Source organism: Cynocephalus volans, chromosome 17 (assembly GCF_027409185.1).
Source record: "Cynocephalus volans isolate mCynVol1 chromosome 17, mCynVol1.pri, whole genome shotgun sequence".
Taxonomy (NCBI): domain Eukaryota; kingdom Metazoa; phylum Chordata; class Mammalia; order Dermoptera; family Cynocephalidae; genus Cynocephalus; species Cynocephalus volans.
The window spans coordinates 5,735,420-5,762,546 of record NC_084476.1 but is presented as its reverse complement, the minus strand read 5'-3'; the positions used below and the strand labels follow the sequence as shown (position 1 = coordinate 5,762,546).

At 50.7% G+C, this 27,127-nt stretch overlaps 1 protein-coding gene across 1 annotated transcript in view; it reads left to right on the top strand.

Moving 5' to 3' along the window:
- Positions 1-27,127, top strand: part of CFAP77 (cilia and flagella associated protein 77) — a 129,486-nt gene that overhangs the window by 59,739 nt on the left and 42,620 nt on the right. The window contains exons 2-3 of the mRNA XM_063081510.1: positions 8,503-8,602; positions 9,132-9,360. Of these exons, the coding sequence (XP_062937580.1) occupies positions 8,503-8,602; positions 9,132-9,360 (329 nt within the window). The remainder of the gene's footprint in view (positions 1-8,502; positions 8,603-9,131; positions 9,361-27,127) is intronic.

Here is a 27,127-nt window from a genome sequence, read left to right as displayed (position 1 = left end):
CTGTAAGGAGGTGTCGATGCTCACCGCCTCCCTGCATTGCACTCGCCATCTCTTTTAGGAACTTCTGATTTTGCCCAGGAAGAAAAGTTTCTGGGGATTTGCTCTCCAAGACAATAAGCTACCTCATAAGAGTGACTTGGGTCTGTTCATAATCTCAGAGGACTCCTAACCAGTTTTTATTGATTAAAAAAAAAAAAAGTCCAAATCATGATATTAGTTTCTTCTGACCTCTCATGTTTGCCTTTTTTCAAAACACTGTGTGTCCCCCCATCCACCTAAACCTGCTGTTGAGTTACCGGCCCCCGAGGCCATGGAGCCGAGGGGATGCTCCGTGCACTGTGTGGCTCGTGTCTTCTCCCAGTGTAATCAAACATCACGCTAAGTAGCAAATAAATCTCTCGATCTCATAAGCTGCACAGCGAGATCATGTAAATGCAAATGAAGGACCTGGTTTCAAGCTGTCGAGGGGGAAGGGAGGGAACGCTGGGGCCCTGTCACGGTGACCGCCTCACATAGCAAGGGCCATACATCAGCTGCAAGAGCAGTGCTGGCGGCACCAAGGGAGGCCGGGCTGCCCCAGGGAGTGGGGAAGAACCAGTCCAGGGCCGGATGGGCAGCCAGGCAGGTGCAATGGGGCCTGGAGAGGTGTCCCCACTGTCTGGGGCTCCTCTTGGAGCTAAGCTGCAGAGCTACTATGGTAATCCTAATAGTAACGACAGTAGTAATAGAAGCCACCATTTACTGAGTTCGCCTCCTGGGCCAGACACCACCAGACACCATCCACACCGTCATGAAATTTTACGGGTGCGGAAAGGGGAGATCAGACAAGTTGAGTGACTTGCCCAAGTGGCAGTACGGGGACTCAAGTGTGATGTCATTAACATGCTGGCTTCCTGTGTTCTCCCTGCATGGCTCCCCTCAGCCCCTGTGATAAACCTGCAGCAGACTTGTAATGACAGATCAGAGGCTGATGTGTACCTGTTTCATATATAAAATAGAGACATATAATTTAACTCTGCTTTTTGGCTTTTTTAATTATAAAAGTAAAGTCTCAATAGCCCCAAAGAGGCCCCATCTCTAATTACACACCATCCACACATCACAGTTATGCTGCTAGGTTTCCTTCCAGTATTTTTTTCAATGCATTTTTACAACATGGTCGTAACAGTAGTATATGTAAAATTTTGAATCCTGCTGTGGTTTGTGTTTGTTTTTTTTCACTTGACATTATTGTATATGCCTTTGATCACATATGGATGTGGTCTTCTCACGTGTGGCTTTTTAGTATCATTATGCGATGTTCAACTGCCACTCAGACAATGCACACGGTTCAAAGAATCGGGCTTCTGAGACGATGCCTGAGTCCTTTGATGCATAATGCACCTTATTTTACATGATTGTTTATCTGAGGTTCTCATTATGGAAATAAATAAATATCCTCTATGCTAATAATGATCACAATTTGCATTTATATTGTGCTTTTCATTCGAGGATCTTAAGTTGTTTTACAATAATGAACTACCCCTCCGTGAGCACAATGGTATGTGTGTGCATATGTATGCACGGGTACAGCTATATACAGATATTTATTTAATAACTACCAGGCAATAACTGTGCTTTAATAGAATGCAGGAAAGTGACTGGAAGCTTTTCAACTGTTGAACAAACATTCGTTTGGTTTAGATGCAGAGCTAGAAGGTTAATGAGCTACACTATATGTATTTGCCAGGAAGAGGTAAGTGATTGATTCCTTTAAGGGGCTTGCTCTTGATGGGATGAATGTCTAAGGCAGGTCTAGAACCCAGGCATTGAGTTCCTTGGCAGAAAACTTGCCCTTTGGGAAATTACCACTGGCCCATTTGTCCAGAGTGAGTTCCAGTTCGGGCCATCGAAGCAACAAAGCCAACTGATTTCACCCATTTTCATCTCTTCTGCGGGAAATGAGAGCTAATTGAGAAAAAAAGATAAGATACTAGGTGGTAAATTATGAGACTTGTTTTGAAGAAATTGTCCCATGAAAATGGGCTTTAGTGAGGCTCCAGGGATAGGGAACTTTGTTCCTGGGTCCCAGGTAACTTCAGATCAAGGCAGCAGCCTGTGGGAAACGCCACTTGTACCTGCCTCTGGGAAGCCCAGTGGTTCTCACACTGGCCACTGGCTGCTCTGAGGGGGATTCCAGGCCCAGGGGTTGCCTGCTGAGCCTGGTTCCCAGCGCCAGTTTCCAGGGCCTGGTCCTTCATGCCCGGGAGCTCAGGGAGCTGCTATTGAAGGAGGAGCCTGGAGAATCCCAGGACCCCCTGGGACAGGGAGCGAGATGGTTTTAATTAGAGCTGAGAGACGGGAAATAAGGCAGAGAGGGATGACATCTTAATGAGGTTTAATGAAGCTGTCTGCTGATGGGGACAGCTGTCACCCAGAGCTGTATTCCAGCCAAGCCACTTTGTGATGGAGGAAACTCAGAAAAAGACTCTGTTTGAAGGCGGCTATGGAGGGCGGGATGGTCACACTCAGAGCTGGGATTTTTCTCCCACATTCTCCTTTTGATTCCAGCACCTCATTGACAAGGGGTTTCGGCTAGTGGGCCATATTTGAATAGCTTCCAATATTCCACAATTCCCGGTTATGCAAAACTAAGGCATGCCTCTTAAAAATCCTTGAGGATTTTGCACAAGATGTCTTAAGAACTCGGCCAGAAGAAATGAGAAATGCAAGAATTTTGGGGGCTGAAAGGGGTTCATTGGTCCTCCTGGGTGTAAGGCACTGCTCCGTGTACCGTGTGTGGAGCAGGGAGTGCAAAGAAGTCAGAAGACTCACCTGTTCCATGTGAACACAGCCCACCTGCAGAGATAAGATCTGTGCACGTGAAAAGACAATGAACAGTCCCTGGCAGTTTATGCTAAATGCTAAATCAGTCATTAAGAGGCAGCAAAGACTGTGTGGCATCAGATGTGGATTCGAATCCTGCCTGGGCCATTTGTCAGCTCTCTGTGTGGCTTTGAGCAAACAAGGCCCTAAATGTCCCTGGGCCTTGGTTTCCTCACCAGTAAGATGGGGACAGTAGTAACAACACTTTGCAGGCTTGTGTTCAGCACTGGCAGTCACAGGGATGCCATGATTCCAGGGGATGTGGTTGGTGGTTTTTGGCTGAGGAGCACGTGGCCAGGTGGGGCTGTCTAGGTAGCCTATCTTATTGGGCAGAGGAGCTGGACATGGGTGAATCTGCTGCTCCTCTGGGGCGTCACCATGTGAACAAAGGGACTCAGACACACACCACACCTGAACCTAGAGGACTGAATTGCCAACGGTGGAATTTCAAGCACAGAAGGTGCTTGAAGACAGGTGGAACAGAGGAGGTGGCTGTGGAGGCCGCCACCAGCTCTAGCTTGGGCAGGTGTCCCACGCAAAGCCTGTAGGTGGTCGCAAGCTGCACCTGACACAGGCCCAGGGACCTCCGAGGCTTCCCACAGGCAGGCCTCTCTGATACTTTGGAGTAAGCCACCTGAGAGGGAAGGAAGTCCAGTGGTCAGGGCAGAAGGCTAAGGAGCCGATGGTGCTTCTCTGCGTGGCCGGATCTGCTTTCCTGAACTCTCGGGAAGTTCTGCTTCATCCCACCGGGCAACACTCCAGTCTGGAAAAGTCTGAGGAAGTGAGAAAACCAACGCTGCCTTCTCAGGGACTGCAGGACGTGAGTCCCCAGTCGCGGAAACAGTGCAGAGAACCCCCTGGGAGACAGAAAAGTGTCTCGTTGTTGCTGTCCCCCCTCTGCCTGTGCTCATGCAGTTCGTGGATGCAGTTGGGTCTCCCGGGTGGGTACAGGGAGTCGTTGCTCTTTCAGCATGTCTGAGGGACAGGACTGGTGGCCGCAGTCACAGATGAACGTGTTCTGAAGGGGGCAGTGGGCAGGACCACATGGTGGGAAGAGCACCCACATCAGGTCGAGGAACATCATGGCCAGCGCCCCTGATGGCCCCTGTGCTGCTTTCAGTTGCCCCCACCTGGGGACCTGCGCTCCCAACTTCTAAAGCCAGAGATTGCTATGCTCACGTCCGAGCGTCCCCACGGTGGGCAGAGCCTAGTGCGTCCAGCTGGCTTCCTTCATGCCACACGTGGTGTGAGGACCCCCATGTGGTTGCCACCGCGTTTTCTTTCATTCTCAGGGTTTCTCAATCTCGGTTGGCACTGTTGGCACTTGGGGACAGACCACCGTGGTGTGTGTCATGGGGCTGTCTTGTGCGGTGTAGGTTGCTTAGCAGCACGCCTGGCCTCTACCCACTAGATGGAGTACAGCACTCCCTCCTAAGTTGTGACCACCAAAAATGTGTCCAGACATGGCCAAGTGTACTCTAGGGGACAAAATCAGCCCTGGATGAAAACCACTGCTATAGAGTATTCTGTGGTATGAATATATCACTACGTTTTTATCCACCTATGATAGCCATTTGGGTTGTTTCCAGTACTTGGTTATCATCAACTGAGCTGTTATGAGCATTCTTAGGCATGTTTTTGGGGTGAACATACATATTAATTTCTGTTGTGTGTCCAAGAGGGAATTACTGGGTTGTGGGGTAGGCACATGTTTAGCTTTAATAGATACCAAACAATTTTCCACAGTGGTCGTACCAGTCTACACTCTCACCAAGTGCATGAGCATTCCAGTTTGGCCACATCCTTGCTGTTAGCACCGAGATTTTACTTTGCATTTCCAGAGGCTGAGCACCTGGGCATATGGGTTGGGCCACTTGGATGTTCTCTTAATAAAGTCCCTACTCAAGCCTTTTGCTGATTTTTCTATAGGACCGTCTCTTTTTCTTATTGATTTATAACAGCTCTTTATATATAAGGAAAATAGTTTTTTCTCAGATATACAAGTATGTATTGCAAATATCGTCTCTTACTCTGTGGATCACATTTTTAGAGTTAGGGGCACTCTGTGCTTCCCTCTTGAAATCACCAGGTGCACTTGACTGATTACTTAACTGTCCTTTTTGCAAGACCCTGAATTTCATAGGAGCTGGGGCTTTGTGTCTGTTCTCTTCACCTCAGAACTCCCAGCACAGGGCTCGGTGCGGAGTAGGTGCAATATAAGTATTTGTGGGATGAAAGTAGGAGCGAACCTCCCATCGGGATGATTTTTTTGCAGGCTAAGCCTTCCATGTGTTTTGGCGGTTATTGTATTTCTAGTTGCACTAGAAAGCACAGAGACTGAGGCGCCCGCCTGCTCCCCTGCCCCCCACCTGAGGGTGGCAGCCAGCTCCTGAGTCTGTCTGTCCTTCCTCTGCCAGCTGGAAGTCTGCCCACCTGCACTTACCCTGAGGGAGATGGGGCCTCTCCCGGAGAAGTCACATTTTAATTAACTTCCCTGGTAGTCACCAGAGAGGCCAGATCATTTTCATAAACAAATGAGAGGCCAGAGCTTTGTCTGCAGCTCAGAGTGAGTCGTGTGGAAGGAATTCAAAACAAACCACCCAGCAGAGGCCCCATGTGTCCCCACCTGGAACTCAAAACCCCCATCAACCTCAAGGGAGGTCAAGGTCTAAAATTTGAGATGGGAAAGAAGAGCGATCATTTGCTGTGTAGAAAAGAACTGGCAGATCCTCAAAGTAGGCTGTATGGACTGCATGTTTGTGTCCCCCCAAATTCATATGCTAAAACCCTAATCCCCAGTGGGGTAGTGTCAGAGATGGAGCCTTTGGGATGTAGTTAGGTCATGAGGGTGGAGCCCTCGTGATATGGGATCTGTGCCCTTATGAGAAGGGGAAGAGAACTAGCTGGCTCTCTCTGTTTTCTGCCACGTGAGGATACAGTGAGAAGGTATCCAGGTATCCTGCAAACCAGGAAGCGTGGCCCCACCAGACACGGATCTGCTGGTACCTAGATCTTGGACTTCTAGCCTCCAGAACCGTGAGAAATAAATGTTTATTGTTTAAGCCACCCAGTCTCTGGTCATTTGCTATACCAACCCAAACTGACAAAGATGTAGGCATTTCTTTCATTCATTCATTCATTCATTCATTCATCCAATCCCTATCTACCAGCATCTATTCTACACTGGCCCTGGGCAAAGAGGGGTAAAAATAAAGACTGACAGGAGGTATATAAGAAATCTGCACACCTCTGCTCAATTTTGATGTGAACCTAAAAGTGCTCTAAAAAACGGTCTATTTTTAGAAAACTAAAAACAAATTAACCTTTAAAAAAATAAAAATGAAAACTAAAGACTGGAGCCCTGCCCTTGTAGAGCACACAGTCTCCTGGGGGGAGACAGACAGACATTAAACTGATCATCTTGTAATTAATGACTTGATTACACTACTTTGTAATTTTTCAATGGCTTTACTTGAGATATAACTCACATACCACACAATTCGTCCATCTGAAGTGTCCCATTCCATGGCTTTTAGTATATTCGATGTTGAGCAATCATCACCACCATCAACTTTAGAACATTTACATCACCCCCAAAAGAAACACCTCTTAACTATCACCCCCCAAGTCACCCCATACTCTGCCCTCAGCCCTAGCAAACTCTAATCTACTTTCTGTCTCTATGGACTTGTCTATTTGGGACATTTCATGTAAATGGAGTCATACAATGTGTGGCCCTTTGTGTCTGGCTTCTTTCACTGTGCATCATGTGGTCAAGGTCTATCCGTGCTGTAGCAGGTATTACTACATAATTTTGAAAGTGCCCTGAAGGTGGTCTCAGGGCACTATGGTGCTGCTACATGACAAGGAGGCTTGTCTGGACTGATGACAATTCCAGGAAGGCTTCCCAGAGGAAGAGGTTTTTAATCTCAGGCATTTATTGTGCACCTGCTATGTGCCACCAGGAAATAGAAGGCAAAAGAAGCCTGTGTAGGAATTTATAATCCAAGCAGGATGGTCCAGAATGTGCATTTATGGAAATCAAGAAGGTGACAAGTTCAAAGCGCCAAATGAACAGAACAAATAATAAAAGTTACTGGTGTTGAGAGAGGCCACCGTGAGCCCAAGAGGTCCAAAGAGCTTTTAGCAGAGGCAGAGCTTGAAGAGTAAGGACCAGTAAGGGGAGGGACAGGCCAAGAGCAAAGGGCATTTCAGGATGCGCAGCATAGCCGTTGAGGAGGCTGGGATGCCTGCAGGTCCTTTTGATGACGGGGAGTGGGCTAGCTGGCTAAAGAGAGGCAGCATGGGGGAGTCTGGGACGCAAAGTTGCAGAGGTTGGTGGGGGGGTCGGAGGGTGCAGGGCCTGGACTGCCTGCCCCAGGGAAGGGTTTATTCCAAAGGCAGTGATGAGCCTTTACTGGTGACCCCTGACCATCTATCTACCTCTGTGCACCCAATCTGCGGGAGCTGGAGAGATGGAGACATAGAGGAGAAGACAGAAGGAGACCGAGTGATGTCAGAGCCTGCCAGACCCTCTCCACTGTCTTCAGTGAGGCCAGAGCAGGGAGATCTTGCAACTTCAAGTCCTCAGCTGGTGGCCCGTGGGCAGCTGGAGGAACAACTGCACCCTGACCTTCTCAGTAATGTCCACAAGCTGACGGCACTGGGGAGCCACATAAACGTGGGGTTTGTGGGTATTTATTTAGCATGTGGATCTGAGTGTGGGCTTGAGACAAACAGCCTGGGTTCAAATCCCAGCTCTGCCACTTCCTACTTCGTGCTCAGCTGCCACCTGTTTGACCTCCTGGGGCCTCAGTTTCCCCATCTGAAAAATGGGGATGGTACTGGGCCCTGCCTCCCCAGGCAGTTGTGAGGACCAAATGAGAGAAGGTGCAGGGTATTGTATCTGGGGCAGTTAGAACTCAGCTCAGTGATTAAGAAGATGATGGAGTCTAAGCACCGGGCAGGACGGGGCCTCTGGCCTCAGGGAGCTGCTGCTGTTCTGAGGAGAGGCAGCGTAGCAGAATCATCAAGAGCTCCAGCCCGGAGACGAACACACCTGCCTTTCATATCCCGCCCCCAACCCTTAGGGGCCGTGGATAATGGCTCTGCCTCTCTAGGTCTCAGTTTCCCTATCTCTAAAATGGGGGGATCGATGAGCTTGATCATAGAGCAATTTCGTTCCTACGAACCCCTTTTGGGAGGTCAAGGAGTTCATCAGACACCTGGAACATAAGAATAGCTGTCCACCTGCCAAGCGGGTGACAGTGGGCTCTGTCATGGTGTCCCCACACTGAGGTGAGGATTTCAGGAGGAAGCAACATTCCCCTGCATGGCATTGACAATGGATTGAGCTGTCATCCCGGGAAGAATGAAGGCCTAGGTAGGAAAGACACCCCTCCCTCACGGTGGCCTCCGGATGAGTCTTTCTAAACTGAGCCCTTCATTCCCAGCTGCAGCCAGGCAGGGCCCGGGTCCACCGCCACACCGCTGCCCGGCCAGGCTGCGCGCCGCTCTGCTCTCCGACCGTGCACACGTGGCCGGGGTCCCCGGCTGCTCTGGGCAGGTGCTGCCGTCCACACCCATGCAGCCTGTGGTCCTGCCCCTCACCTGGGCTCTCTCTCCTTCACCCAACAGGCAGAGCTTGGCAAGCCCCGGGAAAGAAGCTGCAGTCTGCCCGGCGTTCATTTTAACTATGGACTCTACGTCCGGGGGCTGGATGGAGGGGTCCCCGAAGGTGAGCGAGCGTGCTTTGGAGCACGAGGGACTGAGGAGGGGACGGGAGGCTCGCTCCTCTTCACAGAGTTCTCGGCCTGGGCTGGCTGCTTGGCACAAGTCTGGGCAGCCAGGGGTAAAGCCCAAGGCTTGACCAGGACATGGAGGACCAAGCAGGGTCCAGGTCGGAGGTGTCAGAGAAATAGCAAGGGCACTCCCAGGAAGGGACCGTCTGTGCTCCACGCTGTTTGAGCTGCGAGCACAGGATGGAAGCAGGGACAACCCTCTGATGGCCCAAAGGAGGTCAGGGCCAGGCGAGCCCAGCTCTGCAAAAGGTGCTCAGGCCCCCTCTGGAGCCTCTGGGAACCTGATCCCTCCCCTTTGGAGCTGTCATGCTTTCTAGGGGCCAGGAAGGTCTGTCCCCCAGCAGTCATGGGTTAATGGGAAGGTAAAGGGTCCACACGTCCCCCATGTCTTCTCAGTGAGATGCCAGGGGTGCTTTACGGCCAGACTGACTACTGCCCTGTGCTTCTGTCTCTCCCTGCCCTCAGCCATCGGACACTGGAACGTGTATAAGCAGCAGCCCACCCAATCCAACGAGCTCACCCGGAATTACATTGCCATGAACCGCGGGGCGGTGAAAGCTGGCCTGGTGACTGCCCGGGAGAATTTCCTCTACCGTCAGCTCAACAACATCTGTGTCCGTGACCAGGATGACCGACGCCTGAAGAAGGAACCACCCTCTGTCCCCCCAAACATGACATTTGGGATTCCAGCACGGTAAGGCAGCTGGCTCCCGGGGTTCCATCCCTGGGGGTGGGGGGGTTGCCAGCTGAATCAGGAAATGATGTCAGAGGGGGACAGGGGAGCAGAGCATCCTCCAGGCCCACTGTCCTCTCTCCAAAGACTCTCAGTAGTGTGACTTTCATGGCCCCACCCTGAAGGCTGCTCAGCTGGGTCCTTGCCTCACAGTGGGATACTTTGCAGAGTTGTGCACAGGCCACCCACCTTCCCTCACTCAGCAAACATCTCTTAAGACCTGTCTTTGCCCTCGGGGGTTTTAATAACCTGGGTGTGAGGAAGGCAAGAAGCTGCCAGGCTCCTCCAGCACAGCACCATCTTGGTGAGGCCACGAGAGAGGGTGTGGAGCCTGGGCTCAAACCTGGACTCTGGTCACAACTAGCCATGCGATCCTTGCCGCGGTTTTTGCATCTGTAGAATGGGAATATTAATAGTACCTGCTTCATAGTGTTGCTGAGAGGTTTCAGTGATGTAACGTACACAAAAACCTTAGCGTAGGGCCTAGGACATAATGAGTGCCCAATAAATGTTAGCTATTATGGTTAAAGCGATGTAATATGAATTGTAGACCCAAGAGCTATGAAATTTTAAAAATTTTTTTACTGAGGTTTGACGTATGCTTAGTAAAATACATAAATCATGAAGTGTTCAGCTTAATGAAATCTTCCCAATGGAAACACTCGTAACTACCACTCAGATAAAGATGTAGAATATATATCTGGCACCCCAGAAAGCTCCTGTGTTCCCTCTGGGAAATTACTGCTCTTTGGCCCCGCCATCACTGTAGATGAGTCTGTGTGCATGCTCCAGTGGTCCCACCTCCTCGCCAATATCAACGCTGAGCTTTACAGCAAGGATATGACCAGCCTGGGGTTTAGATCAGCTCCTTAATGCTGAGGACGACCCACATTCCACATAGAAATAGGCAGGGCGATAGGGGGATGCCAATAGAAAAGGACTTTTAGAGCCATGGGCCCCTCCTGTCAATGCCCCATCTTCTCCTGCCTGGACCTCTGCAGAAACCACTAACTGCTGTCCCTGCTTCCAGAATTGGTCCTTGCAGAGTCACCTTCCACATTACTACCAGAGTTATCTCCCTAATGTACAGATTAAATTCTGTTATTCCCTACACAGACATCTGTAGCAGCTCCATAATTAGGTACTTTATCCTGTTTGCTTTTTTGCCTGCCCAGCATCGGATCCCTTCCTCCTGGGAACAGATGCCTGATCCCTACATCTTTTCCACCATCAGCCCATGTGGATTGTCCCATGTCCCAACGCCAGCTTACATGACATTGTATAAAAGTGGGATGTGGTTGCGTGTGATCAGACCTCAACTTGATTTTTTTAAGGGGAATTTATTGCCTCACATGATTGAAAAGCCCGGGGTAGAGCCTCAGGCATGGCTGGATCCAGGCAGTCAGGAGGTAGCATCTGCATTTGATCAGTTTCTCCATGTCTTGGCTGTGCTTCCTGGTTTTGGTTCCATTCTCTGTCTAGCTTCTTCCTCACCTAGTGGGATGGCCAGGAGCAGTTTCATTCTTACCTCCTATTTCTTAGTGACCCCAGTGTGCAGGGTGTAGGGACTACAGAAGCCTTGAGATCAAGATGCTTTGGTCCAACTGGGTCACGCGTCTGACTCTGAACCAACCACTGTGACTAGGGCTTGTGAAATACACTGATTGGCCAGGCCTGGGTCACATGTCTGCCTCTGAGCCAATTGCAGACGGTGGGGGAATCTGATGCCCTGATTGGCCAGGCCTGGTCTCTTGCCCTGCCCTGGAGTCAAGGGTGAAATCAGTCCACACAGTCCACATGGGCTGATGGTGGGAAAGACATACAGATTGGGGTTCTGTTCCCAGGAGGGGAACAAAGGCCAGGCAGGCAGAGACAGCAAATGTCCACTGCCGCAGGGCTTCCTAACCCTTTCTGTGCCATGGCACGGACTCATCATTATTACAGAAGTTACCGATACTTGTGCATGGCGCTGAACGAATAAATAGAAGAGGCTGCTGCACACAGCAGGACAGGCCGGGCCTCCAGCTGCCCCAGGCCCCGTCCAGCGCTGCGACTGACGGGGCCAGTATCGCGGCCCATCGCGTGGCAGCACCCTGCTCTGCCCTCCTCCAAGGCCACTGTCTTTCCAACCTCCCCTCCTGCTGTCCCTGAACTAGTCGTCCTCCTTTGACTATGCCACCACACTTTTTATTTTATTTTATTTTTTGGTGGTTTCTTCTTTATTTATTTTCTAATTTTTAAAATTATGGTAAAATATACATAAAATTTACCATTTTTATCATTTTTAAGTGCACAGTTCTGTGGCACTAAGGACCTTCACATTGTTGAGCCACCATCACCCCCATCTGCCTCCAGAACTCTTTCACCTTCCCAAACTGAAACTCTGTCCACATTGAACACTAACTCTTTCTTCCCTGCCCCTGGCTCTCGGTAACCCCCTTTCTGCTTTCTGTTTCTGTGTATTTGACTATTCTAGGTACCTCGTATAAACGGAATGATACAGCATTTGCCCTTTTGTATCCGCTTATTTCATTTACCATAGTGTCCTCAAGGTTCATCCACGAGGCAGCATGTGTCAGAATTTCCTTCCTTTTTAAGGCTGAATAATATTCCACTGCATGTATATCACATTGTGTGTATATCACATTTTGTTAATCCACTCATCCATGGATAAACATTTGGGTTGTTTCCACGTTTTGGTTATTATGAATAATGCTGCTATGAACACGGGTGTAAAATATCTGTTGGAGTCCCTGCTTTCAGTTCTTTGGGGCATACAACCAGAATGGAAATTGCTGGATCATATGGTAATTATACGTTTAATTTTGGGGGGACCTACCATACTTTTTTATGCTTCTCCCTCTGCCTTTTCTCACCATCCTACCTGGTCAAACTACACATTTTGCAAAGTGCAGCCCAGCATTATCTCTTTGGAAAGCTTTCCCACCTCCCATGGCCAATTCCAGGCTCACCTCTCTCAACCAGAAATGCATGTCTGTTCACCAGCCCTTAAAATCTGGAATGTACCACTAGAGACACATTGGAAAGTCGCTTCTGGGCTGGATTAACTAATCGTCTGTACACCATCCTTCCCTCACCTTTGAAATAGTTCCCCAAGTCAGTCCCTTTAAGGCATCTCCGAGGCTATTGCTGTTGGATTTGGCTCCTCTCCTGCAGGCCCTTGGCCTGTGTACCCTCCTTGCCCCATCCTAGCAGACTGGCCAGGGCAGAGAAGAACAGAGTTCCCATGCCTCACACTAGATCACTGTATCAGGCCGTGCTAGACACCAAGTGTCTCAAAGACAGGGTGGTGTTGGGGGAGGAGCCCGAGGCCAGGAGTCACCTGGGATGCTAGTTCCAGTTTTATCCCCAACTCTCCACGTCACTTTCCCCCAGGGTTATTTTTCCTCATTTGTAAATGGGGGGTCACACTAGTAACCTGGCATTCTGTGATTCTCAGAGTATGTTCTGTCTCTCTAGCTTGGCTGTAAACCCTCATGCCAATTTCATTTCATTGTCATTAAAACCCTGTGCAGGAGATAGGTAGGATTACTAATCCAGCTGAGGCAGGAGAGGTTAAGTGACCTCCCAGGTTTACATGACTTCATGGCAGGGCTTGGCCTGGATTCTCAACCTAGCGTGCCTATACGAGGGTACTTCAAAAAGCTCGTGGAAAAGTAGAATTAAAAGGTAATATGAATCTCATATTTAAAATATAAAATATTAAAACACACAGGGCATTATGATCACCTGGTTAAATGCCCTTATTTAAAAAGGAGAAGATAGAGAGGTGCAGTGAGCCTCCCGAGGTCACACAGCAAGAAGATACCTAGAGCCAGGCTGGCAGATGCCCTGTGCAGGGCTCTCTTGCCGTGTCCTCCCTCCTTGGGACTGAGGTACAGCGTGAACACCCCCAGTTTCTGGTCCTGGGGCTGTGGTTTTCCATTGTATTGCTTAAGTTAGCTGGGCTCAGAAAGGACATCCATTACCGTACAGCTTTCAATATAAAATCTTAAATTGCTATAAAACTGAGTGGCCACAATTCCAGCAAAAAGACGTGATAAAGTGCCAGCTATATCTTCTGTGATGGTAAATGGGCTTTGCATATGCAAATTGAATGGATTTTAAAATGGTATTTAATGACAATTTTCGTAGCAGACATTAACATTAATTGCACAAAAATGAAAATGCTGCATTAGGTTGCTGTTAGCAGCAAATATCGTGGCCATAAAGCTTTATCTTTATCAACAGCAGCCCTTTCTGATGTGACAGGGCAGCTCAGCAAATTGCAGGCAAAAGGGCTTTTATGGAACAGAAATATCCCCCAAAGCAGGCCCAAATCAGCATCAATTTCGCTTTATTTCTTCGTAAATGGAGGTTAAATGGCTGCTGGAAAAGCTTTTACTGAGATGCCCAACCTGCCTGGAAAACCCCTCAACCTGGCAACATAAACGTGAAGAACAGTTAAAAAAATCACCACCCTCTCCATAATGGGGCTATTACTTTAAAGTTATGGGGCCAAGGCTCATTCTTTAACGACCACCTTTTATAAGCCTCGACTGTATTTATTTCTTTACTTTAAAAGCATGTTAAAAACCAAATCCGATTACACCGACTACTGAGGACTTGTTGGGGTGATTCGGTCCAATAAATAAATCAACAAAGAAACAGAGAGTCCCATTTACTCACAAGTACAGATGTGCTAAAAAAATAAAGTCCCACCTCAGGCTCAACAGAAAGCTGACTCTAAGCAGGGATGCTAATGAGCGGAAGGGTTGTAGCTGCCTTGGGAGTAAAATTCTGACCCCAGCTGGTCCCTCCCACCCTCAAGATCAAATCCTCTTGCCTTTTATATGTTTGCAATGAGCAGAATAAAGAGCTGCTGGCAGCAGGGGGTGGGAGGGGTGGGGTGGGGGTGGGGGGCTCCCCTTTTCTGCCCCCCACCCCCACCCGTTCAGCCCCTCTGTACCAGATGGGATTCAAACCTGAGCTTGGGATTATTCAGTGACTTCCTTTCCAGTTAGCCTATTGGGTTCCCAATCCACACCAATTTGTCATGGATTGTCACTAACTCAGAAAAGTAGACTTCAATCCGTCAGCCTCGGCAGCTGAAAGGAAGTGGGGACCTAAGCAATGATCTGGAAAGTGGGGACCAGGTAGACAGGTGCTCTCAACTGGGGGCTGTGGCCAAGTCAACCCACAGAGAGGTTTGTTTGGCTCATGTAGTAATTTGAAAAAAAAGTTCGAATGGATTGCCACATTTTAAAAAAAGTCAGGAGATTTCGTGTAAAAACTTGGATTTCCTACTTTTCTCCTGGGAAAATGGGTCTGCATTCCCACCTGGTTCCAGGGGCTGGGGCTGAGCACAGCATCTCTTTTGGGGGTGCTCTTCAGCTTATCCCCGTCCCCACCCGGCCTGGCTTCTCTCATCTTTGTTACCTGCCTGTCCAGGTAAGCACTGAGCTTGGAGCCGCTGGTGTAGACTGATGGTCTGGATCCCTCATCTTTCCATGGCCTCTCTTTGTCCTCTGATAACAGCAGAGCCTGCTACTAATAAAAGCTGCCGTGAATTGGGCTTAATGTGGCTGGCATTTTGCACAGGTAACCACTAGTCCTTATATCCTTCCTGTGAGGCAGGTATCATTCTGTGTACTTTACAAGCCTGGAAAGTGGGGTGAGGGCCCCACCCGAGGCAGCCCAGTGTTAGAGCCTGAGTTCGTACCCGGTGGCTGGCTTCGAAGGCCACACCTCTAGGATCAGGCAGCTGGGAAGAGCTCGGGCATCCTCTCACTGCCGTTTCCCTGTCAAATCTCAGAATTCAAGTCAGGGAAGAAGTTTAGATTCTCATTACCAGCGTGTAAGGCCATAACACAGATCTCAAAGCATGCTGTGAACCAAGGTCTATAAACAGATATGTCTAGAGGCCAGAAATGTAACTATTAAAGAAGCGCTTAATTATTGATGCATTTTAATAAGTGTTTGCAAATGCTCACGTGCCCTGGGCACATCTTAATTGTTATTGCTCCTAATTGGTCCAGCACTGTCGATTATGATGAGTCAGGGATGGCGGGAGAGAAAGCACCGAGAGAGGGCAGCAGCTGGGCACTGGTGGATCCTGGGTGCCCAGTGCTGTACCACCAGCCCGCTTGGGAGCCTCGTGCCACACTCACGGCAAGGATGCTAGCAGGAGGATCCATCACTCAGTCGATGAGCAAACAGCCCCCTGTGCATCAGTGTCTGGCACGGCGCAGAAGGAATGTGGGTAGACCCCACTTAGAACTAATAATGGCAACTATGTGTTATTGTTACTGTTACACATCAGACATTGTGCGGAGCACCTCAAGTGCATCCTCATTAAATATCTCTAACCAGCTCAGTGAGTATGAAATTGGAACTTTTAAATCCCCATCTTACAGAAGAGGAGACAGAGGGTCAGAGAAGTGAAGTCGTTTACTTGTGGCTGCTCCGCAGTTGGGTGGGGATTAGTCTGGCCAGAACGCCTGTGACAGTGACCATGGCACGGATCCACCTCCTTAACAAACACAGGGTGGAGGTGACATGGGTGGAGATGCTACCCGAGTTTTTCTCACACTCGAGCAGGGCTGAGAGGATACTATGTAAAGCCATTCAGATTGGATTTTTCTAAAGCTTTAGAATTTAATCTGTTTAGATCTTAATCTGCTGTGTGGCTACCTTCACCTTCACCTTCAGTGGCTCCCACTTACTGATAAACTCAAACTCCTTGATGGGGCACCCAGAACCTTCGCTACACTGGTTGCTCTGGGCTGCTTTTGCTCACCTCCATATCTCCGGTGCTGACCACAGTGTCTTTGCTGAAGAGGCCCTCGGCAAACGTTTGCTGAATGAATGCATGAAGAAATGGCTGCATTGGGGACCGAATATAAAGCCAGTAGCAACTTGTGACTTGGGCAGAATCCTTAGTTCATCCACTAATTAGTCTGGACTAGACCCCCTCATCCTGTGCCGAAAGCATTCAGACCACAGAAAAATAAGACACACAAGTAGGAAATGCTGCTGGCCACCCTTCCGCGGCTGCTGCTCGCCTGCTATCAAATGCATCATCCGCCTGACACTGACAAATATGAAGGGTGGAGGAAATTTTACAGGCGGTTAAAAAAAATGTTTGCTGCCTGACAGGTTTTTTGAATCTCTCTGCCAAGCTGATTTATTTTACAAATTTACAATGGGCCCATCCATCACTTGGGGTTATTTTGTTTCTCCTGGAGCCGACGGCCAAAAATCCAAGCCACCCACCAAAACTCCTATAAAATAATAATAAGCCCCTTCCAAGGCAGCTGTCCCAGGAATCCGTGACAGTTTCTGAAGGGTAAGACCAAGTCTGGATTTATTGGTGGCTTGAAACCCAGCTGGATGAAACCTAGGCTGACCACAAGGGGGAGCGTGTGGATTTCACAAAGACCCCGGGGAACTCAGAGTCAGCCTGAAATGTGCATCCTGCCAGGCAAAGCCCAGCTTTTCCTAGCCAGCACCCCCACTCCCACCCTCCTACCCCCGCCCCACCTTGCTGCATAATCTGCTCCATAGCACTGACCGAGACTGTTTAATGTCAGTCTTCTCCACTGGACTGTCACGTCCCAGGGTCCCAGAGGGCAGCGGCAATATCAATTTTGTCCACCACTGTATTATCACAGTCTCATACAATGTCTGGCACTAACGGAGGGGGCACTCAATGAGTATTTGTCAGGGAGAAATATGGCCCAGGCCCTGGAAGTCTTCAAGACAGCATTATTGAAAGCAAACAGTCCATTTGAGGCCCAGAGAGGAGACAGTAGTGTCAGAGATCCTTGTATCATTTAGCAGACTCTGCTGTGTCCCCTCATCCTCCGCCACTGGAGTTATGAATCAACAGTGCAGTGATGCTGTCTCAAATGAGTGAATGTGTTCCTTGGCCACATAAATAGAGGTAGCAAGTCCAGAACAAGGGAGGTGATCTACCTGCTCTATTCTGTTGCTCATGTCATTCTTGTAGCAACAAGTTAAAAAAATGTGGGGCATCCTGCATTCAGGAGAAGGTCCATAAACAGGAGAGTGTCCAGAGGGGAGCCATCGGGATGGTGGGTGGGACAGGGGGAGGGAGGCCACTGTGTGCACAGAACATGATAAGAAATGAGGACTTCTTAGCTGGATGAGAAAAGACGCAGAGGAGACACAGGAGCTGCCCTCACCTCTCTGAAGCCCTGTTACGAGGGCAATGAAGGGACTTGGCTCTCAGGGGCTTCGGGAAACAAAAGGAGGAGCAGTGTGTGTGTTGGGGGGTCAGTACTCATGGCTAACATTTGTGGAACCCTCACTAAGTGACTGATGGGTGCAGCGTTGAGCAGTTTACATGTGTCATCTCATTAAATTCTCACAGCTCTACCAAGTAGGAACTATTATCCCCATTTTATAGATGGGAAACCGAGGCTCAGAGAGTCACTTGCCCAAGGCCATACGGACAGTTGGTGGCAGCACCAGGATTTGAACCAGGTCTCCTTCCAGAGCCACTGTCCATATCCATAAGCTGCACGCTTCCAGTAGGCAGAGCAAGGCCCTGGGTGGGGAAGTCATTTCTCATCCTGAGCTCCGTGCATGATGGTGCAGGCGGCCTGGTGGGAGGTGAGTCCTCAGCGGCGGGGTGGCGGCTACAAACAGCAGGTGCAGCAGTCAACAGCCAACACTGAGGAGCACTTACCAGGGGCCCGGCTTTCCACTCAGCAACCAGATTCATCCTCGCCGCAGCCCTGTGCCATAGGCACCCTGTCACCCCTATTTACACAGGAGGAAACAGAAGCATGGAGAGGCTCTGTCCTTTAGCAAGAGGTTGTAGGTGATAAGTGCACACGTGGGTTTCAGTCCAGCAGTTTACTCTGGGGCTCTTGCACTTAGCGGCAAGAACATGTTCTCGTGGCAGGTGGAGGCTGGCACCCCAGACCTGTGCATCACTGCCCAGCCAGGGCTACCTTGGCAGGGACTTGGGACACTCCAAACTGGGCCTGACCGGTGTCCCCTCCTTCTCAGGGCCAGCCTGCCTCTATGGACCTGGATCTCGAGGGAGTTTTGTTGCAAAACTCCAGGAAGGGAGACCTGGCTGGTTGTGGTCCAGGGACCCATCCTCTCCTTCCATTCCCGGGAAGCCCAGCCTCCCTGGAGCCCGGCCGCTGCCCCTGCTCCTTGCTATCCCACCTCCCCAGACGACTGCTGGCTCCTTCCTCCTCCAGGGCGGCTTTGTCGCCAGAGCCGGGACGAGACATTTTTCATGGTTTGCCTTGTTTTCCTTGCTGCCCTCCCACGGCCCAGACAGAGATTTATTCCTGGCCCGACACTCATGGCTTCCTGAGCAGGAAGGGCCCAGGGAGGCGCTGATGGGCCCATAATAGATAGAGCCGCCGCTCCCCTGGGGCCTGTCCAGGCTCGAACTCCATCCATCAGGAGTGGCTGGGTGCCAAGGTCAGCGCTAACGAGGCTGGCCCGGCCGCTCCCCCTCGGGGCCTCCCAAGTCACATCACGCACACTCCTGTCCTGCTTTTGATTTTTCCAGGCCTGGGCCTCGTGGTGGGGCTGGGGTGGTGCTGCACAGCGTGGGCCCCTCTGGGTGCCAGCGCCCCTGCCGTGGGCCCCTTCCCCTCACCTCCAGCTCTCTCGACACAATCAGAAGGGTTGCCAGGCAAGGGTGGTTTAGTTCCTCTGGGGACATGGGCATGAAGGAGCTGGCGCTGCTGTGAGCCAGCGTGCACCCCCGGGCTCCACGTGAAGAGCCAGGCTGCAAGCCCGATGCCTCGGACCACATCCTGCTGCAACTTGAGACCAGGCCGGCAAAAGCATTCACTGAAAGAGCATGTCATGCTGAGCGGTGATCAGTGGACTCAGCCAGGAAGGAGCTAGAGGCAGGGCCTGGCTCAGTCCCTTTGGAGGCCAGAGGGAGGCAGCCATTCATGCTGGAAACCCCCAGAGCCCGGCATCAGGGCATCAGTTTTGATTAATAATAATGCCAGCTTCCATCCCCTCGGCTCCTGTGGGGCTGGGCACATGCTGGACGCTTCATGTGCATCATCTCAAGTGGTCCCCAGAACGACCCTGAAGGTTTTGACTCTCTCATCCCCATTTTACACACAGGGAAACGGAGGCCCAGAGACACTTGTCCACGATCATGTGGCAAGAAAGTGGTCGTGTTGGGATTGGATCTCAAAGCTCACATTCGTTACCTCCTGCCAGTGCTGTGTGTTCTTTTAGTGCCCTCATGTGCTGTGCATTATGCCACATGCTTGAGATACAGAGAGGAAATAAGACAAAAAACCAAACAGGCAACAGATAAGATAGCAATGCAGTGCATGTCCATGGGGAGACGATGGCGGGAGAGAGGGCACAGGGCAACTTTGGGTCTTTCAGGACCTGGCTCTGACACCCACCCCCAGGCTAAACCTCCCTCGGCTCCCCGAGCCCCTCCCTCCCCACGTCTCCTGCCTCTGTTCTTACACGTGCTTTTCTTCTTGCCAAGGATGCCCTCCCCCACTTTGTCTGGCTGAAGTCCCTCCATCCTTCAGATGCTCCTGTGTCCCTTGCCTCAACGGGTCACCCTGTGTGGCCACTGCCCACTGACCTGTCCATCTCCCCCACCAGGATCAGGCTTTGCTCACTGCCGTAAGTCCAGTGCCTAGCGTGTGCCTGGAACACAGCAGGTGCTCAATAAATGCTTGTTGGCTGACTGTATGGGAAAGAATAGACAGTTCAGTCGTGAGCCATCCTGGAAGGGCAACTCTTTCCTGGGCACGGTTCTTGCCGGGTACTGAGCTTCAGCTATCGGGGCTGTTGAAAATCATTGTTGATGTTTCCTGGGGACTCTGTAACAGATTTCCACAAATGTGGTGGCTTGAAACAACAGAAACTTATTCTCTCCTCGTTCTGCCTCTTCCAGGTACTGGTGGCCCCAGGAGCTCCTTGGCTGTGGCTGCATCACCCCAACCTCTGCCTCCGTCTTCACGCAGCCCCCCTCTTTCTGTCTTCTCTTCTATCTTTTATAAAGACACTTGTCACTGGATTTAGGGCCCACCCAAATATTCCCGGATGATCTCATCTCACGACCTTGAACTTAATTCTATCTGCGAGGAGCCCTTTTCCAAATAAGGTCACATTCACAGGTTCTGGGAGTTTGGATGTGGACATGTCTTTTGGGGTCCACCATTTGACCCAACCCCATCAAAGCATCTTAACACAAACCAAGTCAGAAAGCCCTGCGTTTTAGAAAATCATTGGGTTTTGAGAAAAGTGTCTTCAGAGTTACTGTTTCACATTGGCTACCCCTGGAGTCTTGTTACAGGTTGCCCCCTTATGTCTTTTGTGAAAATTATGAACGTGGTTTGTAATTAGTCAAAAGTTTTAATCAGCTAAAGGATGACGGGTACAAATGCTTTACTGAGGAGCAAGCGATTTTACAAACAATCCTGTCGTTTGTGCGTATCAGGGAACTTTCCAAACAAATAGAAATGTGAGGAAGCTACAGAGCTAACTCCCATGAAGCCCCCACTCGGATTTAACAGATGCCATTTTCATTTCCAATCCGAAATACAACAAATACGTTCTGAAGCCCCTTCGCCCTCCCTAACCTCACGCCCACCCTCTCCTCCCCGAGGACCCTCCTGAGGTTGGAATCCACACGCTCTCCACCCAGGTTGTCGCGTTTTTGCTACTTAGCTCTCCATACGTCACATGTCCTACTTACAGTGCCTGAGGTCACTCTGCACACGACTTGCTTGTTTCACTCGGAATGTTTGCGCACGTCACCCTGTCCCACGGTCTGAACCATCCACCACATCAGATGGAACCGCATCCATCTCTATTGCTGGACGGGCGTTCAGATTGCTTCCCATTTCCCCTAAGAGAGCTGGGCCCCAGGCAGCACCCAGCACCCAGCACACCTGGGCAGCACCCAGCACCCAGCACCCAGCACACCTGCTGCTGCTGAGGCAGGGCCTCCTTGGCTTATGCTAGACGGCACCAGATCGTTCTCTGGGTGCTTGCCCCGTCTGCACTCCCATCCTCTCCACATTTCCTACCTTGCCAGTGTCACCGGCTACCGGTAGCAGTGAAGAGATGCTCCTGTCTCTGTCCTCCTGGGCGGGCCAATGATGGGCTTCTATGATCACCTCAGAGAAGGGGAAACTGAGGCCCACAGGAAAGGCACATCCCCTGAGTTACACACACTTGGAGAGAATCTGGTCTCCTAACTCCCAGCCCACTGCTCTCTCTCTTACCTTCACTGCCTCCCAGCAGGGATGCCCACCTGGAACTCACCTTTTCCCCAGATGCCAGGATTTCCTGCACAGTACATTTCCGAGGCTCTAGAGGACATTTCGTTCTCAGCCGTTTCCACCACGGCTTCATTGCGCGGCTGCCTGTGCTGCTATTGGCCGCTGGGTGCCTGTGCGGGAACTGCTAATTGAATTCACCCTTGTGAAAAATGTTTACAAATTGCAAATGACCTCTCAGACAAATTTAGAAGTCAGGAGTGTGCTGCTAACTGAGCCTCCCACTTCGGTCATTAGCTTTTACGTTGGATCCACAAACAATTAAAAAGTAACCACAAGCCCAGAGGTCCTCCTCTCTAATTAGCTCTAAGAGTCCTGCCAGGGAGAGGGGCTACGCCTCAATTACTGCCCCTTCCTCCATCCCTGCTCATTAGAAAAGACAGGCCCTCGGGCCAAGGGGGACTATTAAGAAAAAGGCAGCGAGGGGCTGCCGCAGCCCCCCAGGGGGCCAGAGCTGACCAGCCAGCCCATCCAGTTTCCCACTGCGAAGCAGAGGTGCTGGTGGCCAGCCGGCCGGTTTAGGGTCCCCTGTGTGGGAGAGGCTCAAAGCTGTCCCTCAAAGGGCTCCAGGGCCATGTGTGCTGGAATCACCTGGGAGGGGACGTACCCTTGTTAAAATGTAGATTGCTGGGTTCCCCCCAGGCCTGGAGAGTCGGAGCGTCCAATGGCCGGGCCCAGGCATCTCACCTTTAATAAGCTCTTTGGGTGATACTTATCCACTCTCAAGCCTGAGAATCTCTGGCCTCGACATTACAGTGGGAGGAGAGACGTAGATAAAGTAAATGCAACTTCCGATCCAGGCTGAGGCTGTCGGGCAGCTCGATCTGAGGGTCAGCTGCCTCCTTCCCACGGCCGCAGGAGGACTTCCGTGGGCCCTGGGCATTCTTGCCTTCGTGGGTGCCTTCCTCCGTTAAAAAAAAAAAAATTAAAATAATATTTATGGCTGTGCTGGGATAAAGATGAATATAACCCAGGGTGGATTATTTGTTTCTTCTGGTTTTAAAAGAAATAAAAACATTTTCGTGGGTCCCTAAAAGGGTCTTGGGGCCCAGGCATCAAGCCTCCTGGGCCTGATGGACAAGCTGGCCCTAGTTCGTCCCCCAGGCCGCATCACCCCCTTCCTCCTTTAAGGGAGCTTCTTCTTTCCTCCCCACCCCCGCCTGCTGCCCCTCCTAGCACCCCATTTCTGGAGGGAGCAGAGAGGAAGGCAGCGGGAGGATAGAAAACTTGCCTTGAAGCCTGAAGACTCCAGGCTCAGCTCTGAGCTCTCGCACTTCCATGCCGAGGGACTCTGAGCACGTCGCTTAATCTCCATGGGCCTGCATCTCTCCTTCTATCAGGGGGATCAAAACTGCCTCCACCTATGTCAGGAAAAATGGTGTGAATTCATCAGTAAACAGCTCACTCTTGGGAAGAGGTAGAGTCACCAAGTATTTTTGTTGTTTAAGAGGCATAGAGACAGGATTACAAATTCACATGCCCACAGAAGCCTGGCAGGTAAAGGAGTGAAGCTGTCACTGTGTAATGCAATCATGAGTGGTGGAGACCGTGTCACCCCTGAGCAGATGCCCGGTCTGAAGACAGCAGCTCCAGTCAATTGTTCATACATGGGAATATGTGCTAACGTTACCCGACAATCTAACGTCTCATGAAGGAAAGCCAAACGTTTTTCTGTGAATTCTTCTGCTTTAAAAAGAAAATCTGATAATTCAAGAATTTTAAAAATGCTACAGGCCAAACTAAGCATATCCGCAGGCCAGACATGGCCTAGAGTCTGCTACTTGCAACCTCTTTGGTGCCGTAGTCGCCCAATCTTGATCCTGAGCAAGTTATTTAATTTTGCTGAACTCCAGTTTCTTTATAAATAAAATGGGGGTGACATAATAAATAGATCCTATTTGGTAGGTTTCTTGTACGGATGAAATGGCACGTCCCCGGCACATGAGCGCGGTGTGGGAGGGAGATGGGTGTGGTTCTAAAGGGCGACAGGAGGGATTCTTGGGGGATGGAATGTTCAGTCTCTTGACTGCGGTGGTGGATACGTGAAATATATATATGTGGTGAAACTGCATGGAACTGCACACATGCACGGGTGCACGCACAAGCACAAATAAACCGGGGAAGTCTGAAGAAGGTTGGTGGACTGCATCCATGTCAACATCCCGGTTGTGATTTTGTTCTACAATTTTGCAAGACCTTACCATTTGGGGAAACCGGGTAAGGGCACACAGATGTCTCTGCATTATTTCTTACAACTGTACGTGAGTCTACAATGATCTTGATAAAAAAATTCAATTAAAAAAAGTAAAAAAAAAAAAAAAGACTTAGCAGTAGCCCTGGTACTGCATGGATCGTGTTAGTCAGAATCGCCTTTTAGAAAAACCAGCAGCACAACTTCAGGCACAAGCAAAATTCTCAGGAAGTAGTCACTGAAGTCACCTGACAGTCAGACAGATGACCCCATCCGGGAAGCTGCGGGCCAGAAGCGAGGTCCCCACGCTGAGGAACGCCCCCAGGAGGCGGAAGAGAAGGTGGGTCTCCTTTGTGGGGTGTCCCTCGTGGTTTGGAGTGGGATTTAGAACTACTGAGAAAAGCCCAGCCCACCAGCTTTCTGCATCCTCCTAAACCAGACCATCCATGGTCCAAGGCGTGCTCTGGGCTTCACGCCCAGCCCAGGAGGCCGGCCCAGCTCGGCGGCCACTGTCCAGTCCTCTGTCCCTCGTGGCTGTGTGGGCACCAGTGCCCGCACCTCCCCGCCCCCTGGGAGCAGTACACCGCTGGCACATTACAGATGGATTTTAATTTTATTTTAACAAAATAGCTGTCTCCACTGGAGGAAGCATCAAGAGCCAAATAAGGACCTGTCTTGAGCGCAATCACGTTGAACAGACCTCCGTGCTGTCATTGATTTTCTAGGAAGAAAAAAATCGCCTCTGGCTACTAAACCGAATTAGTAGACACTGATGACCAATTATTTTAGCCCGCTGTGAACGGAGAGCCGTGCTAAAATCCAGTTTGTCAGACCCAAGCCTCCCTTCTGAAACACCTTTCAACAAATGTGTACCTAAAGTCCCTCAGAAGGTTCCTCTGGCTTCCTCTCGTCGGCCAAGTTCTCCAGCTGCACGAAGTTTTAATGAGCAGCGCGGGTGGAGACGGGGCTGCCATGAAAGGCCCCCTAATCCACAGAGCGCTCCTGGCAGAGAGGAGCCGCGCCGGCAAATCAGAGCTGTCAGCTTCCTCCTGCGCACGCACAAGGTGTCAGCCTCATGTTTGCAAATGATAATTTCCATTTCCCTCGCACGTCCCCCGTGCCTTCATTGGAGATCAACCCCTGGTCTGGGGTATCAATCGCAAAGCAGCGAGGATGGATTTGATTGAACTAATTTGAAGTTTCTTGGAGGCCTACCCTGAGTAGGAGCTGACTTCATTTCACTGCCCATTTTCCAATTTATTAGACTTAGTTTTGACACGGTTTTGTTGTCAGTGGGAGCATCGGAGTGGTGAGGAACTTTTCTGAGAGGTTCCTGCCAGGTTATCAGCAAATAATTTGTCAAAGCTTTTGGCAGTGGCCCCAGCGTCACAGACAGACGCTGCTCAGGAGTCCACAGGCCGGCCCAAAGCCCGGCTTTAGGGACAGCAGAGCAGCCCCGCGGACACCCTTGCAGCCTAAGTGTGAAGGCCTGAGACCCCCCAGAGTGGGGCCCGTGAGGGGTCAGGACGAGTGGAGCTCCTTTGTGTAGAGGAAAGGCTGGCAGAGAAGTCCAGGGATGCAAATTGTAGAATAGCACAACTTAACTTGACCGTCCGGCCACAGAGCAGAGCTAACGGTGGGGCTGGTGGTTGCACCTGGGCAATGATGCTGGATCGTTCAGTCCTGGTTTGGAGCCGCTTAGCGCACAGCCCAACTGATAGGAGCAAAAAGCTTCAGGGCTGGGGGAACCAGCATTCGGATCCTGACTCTGCTGCCTGGCTGCTCTACATCCATGAATCAAACGTGGGCAAGCTGCTTGATTTCTCTGAGCCTCAGTTTCCCCATCTGAGAGCCAAGCATATTCATGCTCATTTTCAGAGTCGTGAGGAATCAATGAGCTTGCAGGTGGAGGCTCAGCAGTGGGCTTGGAATAGTAAGTGCTCGTTAGGATGGGGGGATTTTCGAATCGATGTTATTCTTCAGTCCCGGGCAGGCCAGTCTGGGGCTGGAACTCCTCCTGCCCTTGTTCACGACGTTCCCTCTGTCGGAAGTTCCCTGCTTCCCTTCCCTGCCCAGCCACTTTCTACTCATCCCCGAAGACCCCTCATCCCCACGCCCTTGCTGAACTAACCTTTCTCTCCTCTGAGCTCCAACCACAGTGCACGCACCGTCTCTACACTGGCACTTTGCCCTCGGCACCAGGGTTGGGGGGTGGCGAGGGGCGGCAGGGTGGCTACCCCACAGGCTTCCCACTCAAGTGCAATCCATCACTCACCAGCGGCGTGTCCTTGAGCCAGACAGTGCACTTCTCTAGACCTCAGATTTCCCATCTGTGAAATGGGGATATTAGTATCTGTCTCTCAAGCCAATTAATATCAGTCTCTCAAGTCAATCGTCCAAGGGTGGAGAGGCGGGCAGGAAGCATGAGCCCTGATGATTGTCATCATTTCTGCCACATGCCCCCTGAGCGCACGTCCCACGTCTCATTCCGAGCCCAGCCCAGACAGGGGAGCCCGTCAATGCTCCTGAGCGGGCCTGCTGGGCGGATGGACGAACGAGCGAGTGAACGTGGAGCTGAGATGTCATTCACAGGGTGGGCAGCTCTTCTGCCCTTTCCTCCTGCCGGAACACGCTTGGACCCAGCCGAATCCACTCCACTACCGCAGCAACAGCTCTAACGTGTGGCTGCCGTCGTGCCCCCAGCCTCCCCTCACTCAGAAACCATCCATTGCTCCCTAGTACCTTCACATGGACCTTCCTCTGTCTGGACTCCTAGCTCCTCGGCAACTCTCTTCTCAATCTGGCCTTTTTAAGGACGTCTGGGGATCCTGCATGAAAGTGGCCAGGCCCCTTGGACTTGGCCTCTGTCTGCAGTTTTTCTCTTAGCACGTTTTTGAGGTGTACTTTACAGACAATAACATGGTCCATGCATAATTTGATGGGTTTTGACAAATTTATGCACCTGGGTATTCAATAAATATAGCACATTTCCATCTCCCAATAAGTCCCCCTTGTCCCTTTTTGGTCAGTCCTTTCCCCAATCTCCAGGAGGATCCCTGGCCCTCACCAAGCTCCCAAATCTGGTGTGAACTGATTCCTTCCGCTCTCCTGGCCCAGGAGCCCCTCTCCGGGTGCTTGTGCATGGCCAGCCCTCCACGCCTCTCTCTCTGGGGTCTGAAGAGCCTCAAAGGTTTGGATGGCCTTAAAGGTCTGG